Source organism: Erinaceus europaeus, chromosome X (assembly GCF_950295315.1).
Source record: "Erinaceus europaeus chromosome X, mEriEur2.1, whole genome shotgun sequence".
Classification (NCBI taxonomy): Eukaryota; Metazoa; Chordata; class Mammalia; order Eulipotyphla; family Erinaceidae; genus Erinaceus; species Erinaceus europaeus.
In genome coordinates, this window is record NC_080185.1 from 90,825,042 (window position 1) to 90,838,739 (window position 13,698).

Here is a 13,698-nt window from a genome sequence, read left to right on the forward strand (position 1 = left end):
CCAGCCCCACGATTTTTTTTTAAATTTAGCATTGCTCTGTAATGTTCTACTGTAGACTCCCTTCTCCCTCCACTCATTTCCTATTGCATTCATTAACTTATACATTCAAGGTTTAAGTATGGATACATGACTGACTGCTTGTCAACATTTAAAAAATTTTTTATAACATTTTATTATCTTTATTCATTGGATAGAGACAGCCAGAAATCGAAAGGGAAGGGGTGAGAGAGAGGGAAAGAGAAAGAGAGATACCTGCAGACCTGACTCAACACTTGCAAAGCTTTACCCTTGCAAGTGGGGACTGGGGGCTCGAACCTGGGTCCTTGAGCATTGTAACATGTGCACTCAACCAGGTGTGCCACCACCGGTCCCCCTCCCCTGCTCAGTGGTTGACATTTACTTTTGGCCTATGTTATGTACTTTTATTTATTTTTGTTATATACATGTATGTATGTATGCATGTATTTATTTTATTTATTTATTTATTTATTTATTTACCAGAGCACTGCTCAGCTCTGGCATATGGTGGTGTGGGGGATTGAACCTGGGACTTTGGAGCCTCAGGCATGATAGTCTCTTTGCATAACCCTTATTCTATCTACTCCCTACCCTGTGATATATTTTTAGAAGAACATATTCATTTTGGGGCCAGATGGTTGCTCACCTGGTTGAGTACACACACATTACAGTACACAAGGACCTGGGTTCAAGACCCCAGTCCCCACCTGCAGGGAGGAAGCTACACAAGTGGTGAAGCTGTGCTGCAGAGGTCTCTTCCCTTTCCCAACCAATTTCTCCCCCTCTATATTCAATAAATATACCCTCCCACTCCCTGCCTGTACACGCCCTGTTTTTTTTTTATTTTTCAACCAAAGCACTATTCATTTCTGGGTTATGGTTGTACTGGGGATTGAACCTAGGGCCTTTGGGGCCTCAGGCATTAAAGATTTCCTGTCTGAAGCCTGTGTGCTTCCCATCCTCCCTAAGTGGCAACCTCCTGGGTAGTGCGTGTTGTCCAGTGCTTACACAGGTTGCTCTAAGGGACCTTGGTGACAGTCCTTCCCACTAGAATATTCATTTAAAAATTATATATATACCTATTATTGGATAGAGACAGAGAGAAATTGAGAGGGGAGGAGGAGATAGAGAAGGAAAGAGACAGACACCTGCAGCCCAACTTCACCATTTGAGAAACTTCCCCTCTGCAGGTGGGGACCAGGAGCTTGAACCTGAAACCTTGTGCGTTGTAATGTGTGTGCTTAACTAGGTGCACCAGCATCTGCCCCCCCTTTTTTTTCTTTTTTTTAATATTTATTTTATTTATTTATTCCCTTTTGTTGCCCTTGTTGTTTTATTGTTGTAGTTATTATTGTTGTTGTCATTGTTGGATAGGACAGAGAGAAATGGAGAGAGGGAGGGGAAGACAGAGAGGGGGAGAGAAAGATAGACAACCTGCAGACCTGCTTCACCGCCTGTGAAGTGACTCCCCTGCAGGTGGGGAGCCGGGGTTTGAACCGGGATCCTTATGCCGGTCTTTGTGCTTTGCGCCACCTGCGCTTAACCCGCTGTGCTACAGCCCGACTCCCCTTTTTTTTTTTTTTTTACCAGAGCACTATTCACTTCTGGCTTGAGCTTGGGACTTTGGAGCCTCAGGCATATGAGTCTCTTTGAATAACCATTATGCTATCCACCTCCATGCATGAATATTAATTTTAAAGATACATTATTTTAATATGTGGGGGGTGGTCACAAGAGTAAGACCAGACCACTGCTCAGCTCTGGCTTATGGTGGGTCTGGGATTGAACCTGGGACCTCAGAATCTCAGGTATGAAAGTCTTTTGTAGAACTGTTATGCTGTCTCCCCATCCCTTCCTTTTTCTTTCTTTGAGACACCTGCAGCCCTGCTTCACTGCTCCTGAAGCTCCCCATCCCTGCAGGTGGGTAGCTGGGGCTTCATTAGTGTGTATACTTAACCAGGTGGCCACCACCTAGCCCCTTCCACTGATTTTTTTAAAGATTTTATTTATTTATTAATGAAGAAGATAGGAGGAGAGAGAAAGAACCAGACATCACTCTGGCACATGTGCTGCCGGGTTTCAAACTCAGGACCTCATGCTTGAGAGTCCAAAGCTTTATCACTGTGCCACCTCCCGGACCAAATGATTTTTTTTCACCAGAGTACTGCTCAGCTCTGGTTTATGGTGGTTCTGGGGAATTTTGGAGGGTCAGGAATGAGAGTTTCTTTGTATAACCATTATGCTATCTACCCCCCACCCCTCTCCCACTGAATTTTCATTTCTTGCCAGAACACTTGCTCTGCCCAGTATTTAGGCTCCAGATAGGTATTTTGAATACTTAAAAAATATATATCTTTCTTGGGAGTCGGGCTGTAGCGCAGCGGATTAAGCGCAGGTGGCGCAAAGCACAAGGACCAGCATAAGGATCCAGGTTTGAACCCCGGCTCCCCACCTGCAGGGGAGTCGCTTCACAGGCAGTGAAGCAGGTCTGCAGGTGTCTATCTTTCTCTCCTCCTCTCTGTCTTCCCCTCCTCTCTCTATTTCTCTCTGTCCTATCCAACAACGACAACAACAATAATAACTACAACAATAAAACAACAAGGGCAACAAAAGGGAATAAATAAATTTAAAAAATTAAAAAAAATTATCTTTCTTTATTTGTTTGGATAGATACAGCCAGAAATCGAGAGGGAAGGGGGTGATAGAGAGGGAAAGAGACAGAGAGACATATGCAGCACTGCTTCACCACTTGTGAAGCTTTCCCCCTGCAGATAGGGGCCGGGGGAACCCAGGTCCTTGCGCACTGTAATATGTGCGCTTAACCAGGTGCACCACCGCCTAGCCCCTTTTGAATGCTTTTGGAAAGATTTAGGTCTAGAGACACAGCAAAAGACTTTCATGCTTGAGGCTTCAAGCTCCTAGGTTCAATCCCTCACACCACCATAAGACAGAGATCTGCTGTCTCTCACTCTTTGTTTTTCTGTTTTTTAAAAGAATTAATTAATTAATTTATTTATTTATTTATTTATTTATTTATTTATGAGAAAGATAAAAGGAGAGAGAGAAAGAACCAGACATCACTCTGGTACATGTACTGCCGAGGATTGAACTCAGGACCTCATGCTTGAGAGTCTGATGCTTTATCCACTGTGCCACCTCCCGGACCACTCTTTCTATTTAAAAAAATTATATTATTTATTTAATTATTTATTATTGGATAGAGAGAGACATTGAGAGGGGAGGAAGATAGAGAGATGGAGAGAGACAGAGAGACACCTGCAGCCCTGCTTCACCACTCATGAAGTTTTCCCCCTGCAGGTGCAGACCAGGGGCTTGAACCTGGGTCCTTGCGCACTGTAATGTGTGTCCTTAACCAGGTGCGCCACCTCCTGGCCCCACTTTTTTTTTTTTTTTTTTAACCAAAGCACGTATCAGCTCTGGTTTACAGTGTTGCAGGGGACTGAACCTCAGTCATGAGAGTCTCTTCACATAACCATTATGCTGTCTACCCCTGCTCATCTTTCTCTGTGTGTCTCCCTGTATCTCTCTCATTAAAATACAATGAGAGAGGCTATGTGGTGGCGCACCTGGTTGAGTGCACATGTCACATTGCGCAAGGATCTGTGCTCAAGCTCCTGGTCCCCACCTACAGGGGGAAACTTTGCAAGTGGTGAAGCAGGTCTGCATGTATCTCTCTGTCTCTCTCCCTCTCTATCACCCCCTTTCCTCTTGATTTCTGGTTGTCTCTATCCAATAAATAAATAAAGACAGTACAAATGTTTTAATATATATATATATATATATATATATATATATATAATTTCTTCATTTATCAGATAGAGACAGAAACTGAGAGCAGGAGAAAGAGAGACACCTGCAGTCTTGCCTCAGCACTCATGAAGCTCCCCACGGCAGCTAGGGACAAAAAAAAAAGGTTTTTTTTTTCATAATTAGTATGCTATCTCCCCAGTTCCAGATACACTTTGTAAAAGTTTTTTTTTAATATTTTATTTTATTTATTCCCTTTTGTTGCCCTTGTTGTTTTATTGTTGTAGTTCTTATTGTCGTCGTTGCTGGATAGGACAGAGAGAAACGGAGAGAGGAGGGGAAGACAGAGAGGGGGAGAGAAAGATAGACATCTACAGACCTGCTTCACCGCCTGTGAAGCGACTCCCCTGCAGGTGGGGAGCCAGGGTTCGAACCAGGATTCTTATGCCGGTCCTTGTGCTTTGCGCCACCTGTGCTTAACCCGCTGCGCTACAGCCCGACTCCCACACTTTGTAAAATTTATCTTTACTTGGGAGTTGCACGGTAGTGCAGCGGGTTAAGCGCAGGTGGCGCAAAGCGCAAGGACCGGCATAAGGATCCCAGTTCAAGTCCCCGGCTCCCCACCTGCAGGGAGTTCACTTCACAGGCTGTGAAGCAGGTCTGCAGGTGTCTATCTTTCTCTCCCCTTCTCTGTCTTCCCCTCCTCTCTCCATTTCTCTCTGTCCTATCCAACAATGATGACATCAATAAGAACAACAATAATAACTACAATAAAACAAGGGTAACAAAAGGGAAAATAAATACATAGTTTTATATTATTTTAAATATTTATTTATTGTTGGTATGCATGAGACCCCTTCTGTTTCATTTGGTTTAAATCCCCCCTGCTTAACACTATTCTATTTACATAACCACTGCATTCTATTTACATAACCACTGTTAACAAGCACCTCCCTCCAGGGCATTGGTTCAATCCCCACTGTTTCATGATATGTTTTTGCTCCACCCCCCCCTCCTTGTCACACCCTGATCCCTTCTTTATCACACCCTGATTTTCACCAGTCACTTTTCTCTCCACCCTCTCTATGTCACATCCTGTTTCCACCCTACTTGGCAAGTATATATAAAGACAGCATTGTGAGTTTTAGAGTACCTTGAATTTAGCTTAGCTCCTCTTAGATTGTGCTGCATCCTGTATGAATAAAGAGATACTGCGTACAACCCAGCCATGAGTCCCTGGTCGTCTGTTACCCGCCTGTGAAGCTAGCCCGGTGAAAACAACATAACCCGGCAAAAACAACAATTTATTTCCTTTTTGTTGCCCTTGTTGTTTTTATAATTGTTGTAGTTATTATTATTGTTATTGATGTCGTTGTTGGATAGGACAGAGAGAAATGGAGAGAGGAGGGGAAGACAGAGGGGGAGAGAAAGACAAACACCTGCAGATCTGCTTCACCGCCTGTGAAGCGACTCCTCTGCAGGCGGGGAGCCGGGAGCTCTAACCGGGATCCTTATGCCGGTCCTTGCGCCATGCGCCACGTGCGCTTAACCTGCTGTGCTACCGCCCGACTCCCAATACATAAATATTTAAAAATATATATTTATTTATTGGATAGAGACAGCCAAAATTTGAGAGGGAGAGAAACAGAGAGATACCTGCAGTACAGCCTCACCACTCAGGAAGCTTCTTCTTTGCAGGTGAGCACTGGGGGCTAAAACCCAGGTCCTGGCACATTGTAACATGTGTACTCAACCAGGTGCGCCACTATGCCCCAGATAAACTTAAAAAAAATTAAAAATCTACTACTGGATAAAGACAGAGAAATTGAGGGCAGGGAGAGATAGAGAGGGAAAGAGATAGATATCTGCAGCCCTGCTTCATGACTTATGAAGCTTTCCCCCTATAGGTGGGGACGAGGGGCTTGCATAGTGTAATATGTTCACTTGACCAGGTGCACCACCACCACCTGCCCTGCCCCATCTCAAAGTTTTTAATAAACTTTAGAAAATATATTTATTTAATGAAAGAGATAGTGAGACCAGAGCACTACTTAGCTCTGATTTATGGTGATGCTGGGGACTAAACGGGAATCTCAGAGGCTCAGGCGCTCAGGTCTTTTGCAGAGCCATTATGTTAGTTCCCCAGTCCCCGAATATCTTTTCTTTTTGACTCCAGGGTTATTGCTGGGACTCGGTGCCTGCACTAGGAATCCACTGCTCCTGGTGGCTATTTTTTCCTAATTTTAAAAGTTATTATTTTTTAATTTATTAGATATAGAGAAAAACTGAGAAGTGAAGGGGGAGATAGAGAGGAGGAGAGACAGAGATACACCTTCAGCTCTACTTCACCATTTGTGCAGGTGGGGGACCAGGGGTTTGAACCCGGGTCCTTGTGCACTTAACCAGCCATGCCACCTCCTGGCTTCCTGGTTTTAATTTTTATTGCATAGGGCGGAGACAAATTGAGAGGGGAGGGGGAGACAGAGGAGAGAAACAGAGACACCTGCAAACTTGCTTCACAGCTTGTGAAGTGACCCCCCACCCCTGTAGATGGGGAAGCGGAGGTCTGGAACCAGGATCCTGATGCGGGTCCTTGTGCTTCATACTATGTGCGCTTAAGCTGGTGCGCCACCTCCTGGCACCCCAGATGTATTTTTTAAAAGCTGTTTACCCGGTAGACCAGGAGGTGGCACTGTAGGTAGAGCATGGAACTTGAATGAGGTTTTGAGCTTGACAGCTAGCTGGCTTTGCATGTCAGTGTGATGCTCTCTGGTTGTCTTTCTCTCGTGAATAAATGAGTTGTTGTTTTCGACAGGTTATGTCGTTTTCGCCGGGCTGGCTTCACGGGCGGGTAACAGACGACCAGGGACTCATGGTTGAGCTGTAGGCAGTATCTCTTTATTCATGCAGGACGCAGCACAATCTAAGACGAGCTAAGTTAAACTCAAAGTACAGTACTCTAAAACTCACAATGCTGTCTTTATATATACTTCCCAAGTAGGGTGGAAACAGGATGTGACATAGAGAGGGTGGAGAGAAAAGTGACTGGTAAAAATCAGGGTGTGATAAAGAAGGGATCAGGGTGTGACAAGGAGGGGGGGGTGGAGCAAAAACATATCATGAAACAGTGGGGATTGAACCAATGCCCTGGAGGGAGGTGCTTGTTAACAGCGGTTATGTAAATAGAATGAAGTGGTTATGTAAATAGAATAGTGTTAAGCAGGGGGGATTTAAACCAAATGAAACAGAAGGGGTCTCATGCATACCAACAATGAGTCACTTTTTTTTTTCTTCCCTCCAGGGTTATTTCTGGGGTTTGGTGCCTGCACCATGAATACACTGCTCCTGGAGGCTATTTCCCCCCCCTTTGTCGCCCCTGCACCACAAATCCACTGCTCCTGGAGGCTATTTTCCCCCCTTTGTTGCCCTTGTTGTGGTTATTATTGTTATTGATGTCATTGTTGTTGGATAGGACAAAAATGGAGAGAGGAGGGGAAGACAGAGAGGAGAAATACACCTGTAGACCTGCTTCACCACTTGTGAGGCGGACCCCCCAGCAGGTGGAGAGCTGGGGCTCGAACCAGGATCCTAATGCCTGTCCGACAGCTTTGCGTCATGTGCGTTTAACCACTGCGCTACCGCCTGACCCCCATGAATCATCTTTTAAAGGTTGTTTTAGTAAATGCTTCCTTTAATTGTGCATTTATTTGTGTCTTCTGTATATTGCCAGTGGTCTGTCATTCCACTTAATTTTTGTTGTAGGATAATCTGGTTTTGGTTTTATTTTTTTTCTATTTCATTAACGTAACGCTCTTTCCTTCTTTATTAATACTTTATTCAGTGGGTAGAGACAGAGAAATTGTGAGGGAAGGAGGAGATAGAGAGAGGATGACAGAGACAACTTTAACACTGCTTCACTTCTTGTGAAGCTTCCCCCCTCCAGGTGGGATTGGAGGCTTGAACCCAGGTCCTAGTGCATGGTCGCATGTGAGTTCAACCAGGTGTACTACCATCCAGCTCCTATTTCCTTCTTACTGAGCTTTCCCAAATATATGTGTAATTGTTTTGTTCTTTTTTAAAAATTTATTTGCCTCCAGGGTTACTGCTGGGAAACAGTGCCTGCACCATGAATCCACTGCTCCTGGAGGCTACTTCTTACCCTTTTGTTGCCCTTGTTGTTGTTGTTATTATTGTTGTTGTTGCTGTCGTTGTTGTTGGATAGGACAGAGAGAAATGGAGAGAGGAGGGGAAGACAGAAGGGGGGAAAGATAGACACCTGCAGGCCTGCTTGTGAAGCGACCCCCCTGCAGGTGGGGAGCCGGGGGCTCGAACCGGGATCCTTACGCTGGTCCTTGCACTTTGTGCCACGTGCGCTCAACCCGCTATGCTACCGCCCGACTCCCGGCATCTCTCTATCTACCCCTTCTCTTTCAATTTGTCTCTATCCAAAATAAATATATAAAATTTTAAAGATTTTCATTTATTCATCGATTAGACAGAGACAAACTGAGATGGAAGGGGGAGATAGGAAACACCCGTAGCACTGCTTCACTATTCGTGAAGCTTCTCAAGCATCACCCCTGGACAGACTGACCCGGGGGCGGCCAAGTGAGTTTTAGCCTGAAGTCTACATAATAGTTCCAACTGTGGGCAGTGTGTCCAGAAGCTGGGGAGGCTGTTTTCCAGTTCTGACTGACATTGGGGGAATGAAGCCTGGCAATGTCTTGCTGGTGCTACATTTCCCAGCTAGATCAGTAATGATGAGTGGCTGTGACCAGGATTTTGTGGGTCTGGGGGTACACAGGTCAGATCCTAGGGTTTGCCTTCCTCCCATCAAGCTGGTGGCCACTGGGCACCAAACACTGTGAATGTCACCTACCTGGGCCCAACAAAGCCCTGTGTCTCCATCTCTGTGTGGGCCACAGAATACGCTGGGGCACGAGAAAAAAAGAGACAAGCAGGCTGTAGACTTTTCAGATTTTATTACAAAAAGAATATGATCCTAGCCCAGTTTTCCAAGAAAAGTCACCAACTCAAAGTTTGACTTGGTCAGGGCCTCTCTGGCAGGGGAGTGGGCTGGAAGACAGGCGCAGGGCCCCACACAGACCACCCATACATCATCCTCCCCTGCTCTGGGCTGGACCCCCCCCCCCGCCCATGGAGAAGCAGATCTTGTCATTGCTCACGGGGCCTCATTGAAGCGGGTCACCATTGTCTTGTGCAGTGTCTCCTTGTAGGATTCGGTTGAGGTGACCCCGTAGGAGCTGCCTCGGGCACCCAAGCCAGAGCCCCGCACCCGGGTCTGGGCCTGTGTAAGAGATGTTCTGTCAGACTGGCCGGGGACTGAGGAGGGACAAGAAGACGGGGACGGGCACACAGGAGACTCACCTCAATGGGTGTTACAATGCCTTGTTTTTTACGGCCCAAGCCACTGCCCTCTTTCCAGCCCATGGCCTGGAGCATGCGACTGCCAATGTTGTCACTGCCCAGGCCGTCTCGAGTAGGCTGTTCAAAGTCCCTGCAAGGGCCAGTGGGACAGTGTGAGTGAGCAGCCGGTTAGCTCCAGGCCCCACCCCGAGTCCCAGACACTCACACGGAGGCTGCGGTCACGCCACTGTACTTCCTTCTCTTGGGCTCTGGTGGCTCAGGGATGCCGTACTTCTCTCTCCGTTCTGCAGCGCGGTCTCGGTACTTCATTTGCTGAAAGTGTGGAAGCAAATGGGGGATCCCCACCGTGAGTGTGACCTCGTTACTAGGCCTGCCAGCGGGGAAGGACTTCACAGCCTTTGGCAGCCAGCATGAAAGGGGGAGTGGGGTGGGGGTGGGATGGGGACTAGGAAGAGGCCTCACAGGCACAGAGTTTGACACGGCTGTGACATGGCTGCTGGAAATTGAGCACCAATTTCCAAGGGGACTGACTGGGTGTGGGTCACACCTCACCTCCATGTCGTTTTTCTCAAGTGCTTCAAGCTCGTTTTCTGACAGGTGGGCTCGCCTGTGAATCTCAAGGTTTTGCTGCAAAGGGGACAAGAGAGTGAAGCAGCTAGGCTGGGTCAGGGGCCCGAGCCCCGAGGCCTCTGCCAAGACCCCCTCTCCAAGTCACCTTGTGGAGGCCGGAGAGCTGCTGATGCCGGATGAGCGCTTCCTTGCTGGGGAACTGGCGCCGGCAGAGCAGACAGGCCAACTTCTGCCAGTCAGTGAGCTTCTCCTCCCTCTCGGGGCCCCCGCGCTCCTGCTCCTCCTCACTGTCACTCTCCCCGCTGTAGGCTGCCACCAGGCCCCGTGGTGGGCTCTGTGGGTGAGGGCAGAAGGTCAGGTCTGGAGGGTCTTGAGTCTCTCACCCGTTTCTGCCCTGGGCACTCACCGGGCGATCGTCGCTGGTTAGTTTTGGAAGTTCCATGCTGGTGTGTTGCCTCTCAGCCAGTGCTCCCTGGGGGGGGGTGTGTGCATAGAAATTCAAAGGCTCAGTGGAGGAAATGGAAGGATGGAGAGAGAGAGAGAGAGAGAGAGAGAGAGAGAGAGGTTGTTCAATGGGCAGCCACAACACACCTTCTTCTCAAGGATGGCATAGCCGGCGTCTGCTGTGGCTGACTCACGCCGTTCGTCGTCTCTAATGGAGCTGATGGGCTGGAAGCTGTTCTTAAAGTTTTCTTTTTGTTTGTTGAGGCTGCGGGCCCAGCGTTCCATATCCTTGGCAATCTAGGGGCAGACGGGGCAGGGGTGTGCGGGTGGCAATCTTAGGAACCTTCTAGATGCTGGAGTTCCCCCCCGCCCCTGCGACACTCACTGCTACCCCTGGATAGAGCTATCCAGAAATAGAGGGTAGTGGGAGATAGGGAGAGAGAAAGAGAAATACCTGCAGGCCTGCTTCACCACCTACAAAGCTTTCTCTCTGCAGGTGGGGACCTGGGGCTTGAACCTGGGTCCTTACGCACTGTAACATGGGCACCGGGTGTGCCACCACCCAGCCCCCTCTTTCACTCTTAAAAGATGCTCCCACACAAAAGCACAAGGACTGGCTAAGGATACCGGTTCAAGCCCCCGGCTCCCCACCTACGGGGAGGGGGCGCTTCACAAGCATTGAAGCAGGTCTGCAGGTATCTATCTTTCTCTTCTCCCTCTCTGTCTTCTCTCTCAATTTGTCTCTGTCCTATCCAATAATGACATTAATAACAACAACAATAATAACTACAACAATAAAACAAGGGCAACAAAGGGAATAGATAAATAAAATAAATATTAAAAACAATGTTAAGTGGGCACTCGACTGGGTGAGCTGCCTCCTGCCCAACTCTGTGTATGACCTTCATTTTCAAATTTTCTCTCTCTTTTTTAGATAAAAGCAGGGAGAGAGAGAGGGAGAGAGAGAGAGAGGGAGAGGGCGAGAACGAGTGAGCCAGAGAAACCACAGCACTGAAGCTTTCTTTAATGTGCTGGGATCTGGGATCCAACCTGGGTCACACACTTGGCGAAGTCGTACGCTATCCAAAGTCAGCTGTAATCTCAATTCCTATGTGCGGTATTATGTTATTTTACGTTCTCCACAAGAATACACCACCGTTTTCAGAATTCACCAGGTTGCTAAGGAAACACTCAAGACTGTTAACATTCTTCCTTCCAGACACCGAGATTCCCTTCCACTGCCCACATCCTGCTAAGCCTGTGGTATACAGACGCATCTAAACACAGACATGGCTGACACCCAGAAGTAGGGGTCCAGGCCCTGTTTCCACAGGCAGGCCCACTTCTGCCAGCAGCACTGCAGTTCCCCCTGGGAGACAGGAGAGCCTGTGGGGCTCATGTAGATGGCAGCGGTGTTTGGGAAGTGGGAAGGCCTGTCATGTGCCAAGGCAATTGTTTGGCCTCAAAATCACAAGGCCAAGGGCAGAGCCTGAAACCTGGGTTGTACACATGGCAAAGCAGGGAGTTATCCATGTGAGCTAGTTTGCCAGCCCAAGGAGCCGGTCACTTTCTTTTTTAATATTTATTTATTTATAATTTCCCTCTTGTTGTCCTTGTTGTTTTTATTGTTGCTGTCGTTATTACTGTTGATGTCGTCGTTGTTGGATAGGACAGAGAGAAATGGAAAGAGGAGGGGAAGACAGAGAGGGGGAGAGACAGACAGACACCTGCAGACCTGCTTCACTGATTGTGAAGTGACTCCCCTGTAGGTGGGGAGCGGGGGCTCAAACCGGGATCCTTATGCCGGTCCTTGCGCTTTGCGCCACGTGCACTTAACTCACTGCGCTACCGCCCGACTCCCTCGGTCACTCTTTAGTGTAACTCCAGCCCCCGTCCGCCTGTCTTTCTTAGCAGCAGGTGGGTAACAGAAAAGAGAAACGCGGCCACAGTGAGACCCTCAAGAAACCAGCTGGCGATGCTGGATACCCGCTATCCCTTCACCTGCTGGGCCGTCTTAGTCTTGTGCTTTTCCTTCTTCTCTTTGCCCTCCTTTGAGGGGGCCCCCGTCTCCTTGTGCCCATCAGATGACTGTTCCAGGGCAGGTACGTAAGTTCGCCTTTCCCCGTCCCAGTACAGGTACTGCTGGCTCTGAGCATTGTAGTAATACTGAGGGGGAGAGGAGGCAGGGAAGCGTTAGGGAAAAGCCAGAAGGGGACCTGGAGACCAGCAGAACTCCCTGGGCTGCCTTGTCACCTGGGAGTTGGGGTCATAGTAGAGGCCTGTTTGGGGATCATAGTAGTAGCCAGATGTCTCGTCATACTGGTAGGTGGACACATCAGGAACAGCTAAGGGAAGAAATGGGGATGGCATACACTTTCCACTCTGTTAAGGAATGTCCTGTGTCCCCCTGAACAACCCCCCCCCCCCCGCTGCACTCCCAGGCTGTGTGTGGCCACTCACGGTACTGGTTGTAGGACTCCTGGGCAGTGGGGCTGGTGGCTGGCGGCAAGGCAGAGCTGGGATGGGTGGGGCTCTGGAGCTCAGACTTGAGCACAGCAGGTGATATGATGGTGTATGACTGGTCATGGGGCCAGACAGGAACACAGCTAAGGGTCAGCCAGGGGAGACCCTGTGCCCCGCCCCTGCCCATCCCCCAGGGCTCTCCCAGACCCCCTCACCTGGCTGTTGGCTGTGGCACCTTGGCTGCCACTTGCATCAGCTGCAGACTGCTGGTAGAGGCCGGGGCCACCACCAGGCTGGGCGCGGGAGAAGGCCTGCAGCGACACAGAGTCTGCCCCGGGCTCCAGCGCAGTCTCAGGACCTAGAGAGAGGGAGAGATGTGGAGGGAGACAAGCCTGTGAATTCTGGGGCCCCAGACCCTGACCCCTATCACAAGCTCATGGAGAGAGGCTGTGGCTCACCTGCTCCGGAGGGGTCCCCTTTTGCTCCAGTGATGCCAGGGCCCTTGGTGCCCTTGAGGTAGCCATGGGCATAGAGGGAGGACTCTGTACCCTGGCTGCTGCCATAGCCCTCATCCTGTTGGTAGTAGCTGTAGTCGACTGCTGGCTCCTCGGGGGTGGCCCAGGCACCCTCCCCACCCTGGGAGGCCTGAGGGGCAGGTGGGAGGGGCTCATTAGTGGAAGAGAGGGCAAGAGGTTGTGGGACCTGCTTAGAAGTATCTGCCCTTGGGAGTCGGGCGGTTGTGCAGCGGGTTAAGCGCACAAGGACCGGTGTAAGGATCCCGGTTCAAGTCCCCGGTTCCCCACCTGCAGGGGAGTCGCCTCACAAGAAGTGAAGCAGGTCTGCAGGTGTCTATCTTTCTCTCCCCCTCTCTGTCTCCCCCTCCTCTCTCCATTTCTCTCTGTCCTATCCAACAATGACATCAATAACAACAAACAATAATAACTATACAATAACAATAAAATCAAGGGCAACAAAAGGGAAAATAAATAAATATTAAAAAAAAAGTTATCTGCCCTTAGGTGAGGCCTGTAGGTCTGACAGAAAAAA

At 48.8% G+C, this 13,698-nt stretch overlaps 1 protein-coding gene across 6 annotated transcripts in view; it reads right to left on the reverse strand.

Moving 5' to 3' along the window:
* Positions 1-8,753: 8,753 nt before the first annotated feature.
* The window catches only part of RBM10 (RNA binding motif protein 10), a 35,111-nt gene continuing 30,166 nt past the window's right edge, over positions 8,754-13,698 (reverse strand). For 5 of the 6 annotated variants that reach the window (XM_060182466.1, XM_007529638.2, XM_007529636.2 and 2 more), the window contains 12 exons: positions 13,110-13,296; positions 12,867-13,009; positions 12,649-12,766; positions 12,442-12,533; positions 12,190-12,354; positions 10,336-10,485; positions 10,151-10,216; positions 9,890-10,078; positions 9,727-9,801; positions 9,380-9,486; positions 9,175-9,304; positions 8,754-9,094 (listed from right to left, as the gene is read on the reverse strand). In XM_060182466.1, coding sequence (XP_060038449.1) covers positions 8,969-9,094; positions 9,175-9,304; positions 9,380-9,486; positions 9,727-9,801; positions 9,890-10,078; positions 10,151-10,216; positions 10,336-10,485; positions 12,190-12,354; positions 12,442-12,533; positions 12,649-12,766; positions 12,867-13,009; positions 13,110-13,296 — 1,548 coding nt within the window. In that variant the 3' untranslated portion in view covers positions 8,754-8,968. The remainder of the gene's footprint in view (positions 9,095-9,174; positions 9,305-9,379; positions 9,487-9,726; positions 9,802-9,889; positions 10,079-10,150; positions 10,217-10,335; positions 10,486-12,189; positions 12,355-12,441; positions 12,534-12,648; positions 12,767-12,866; positions 13,010-13,109; positions 13,297-13,698) is intronic. The other variant, XM_016191083.2, reaches the window with a different exon arrangement.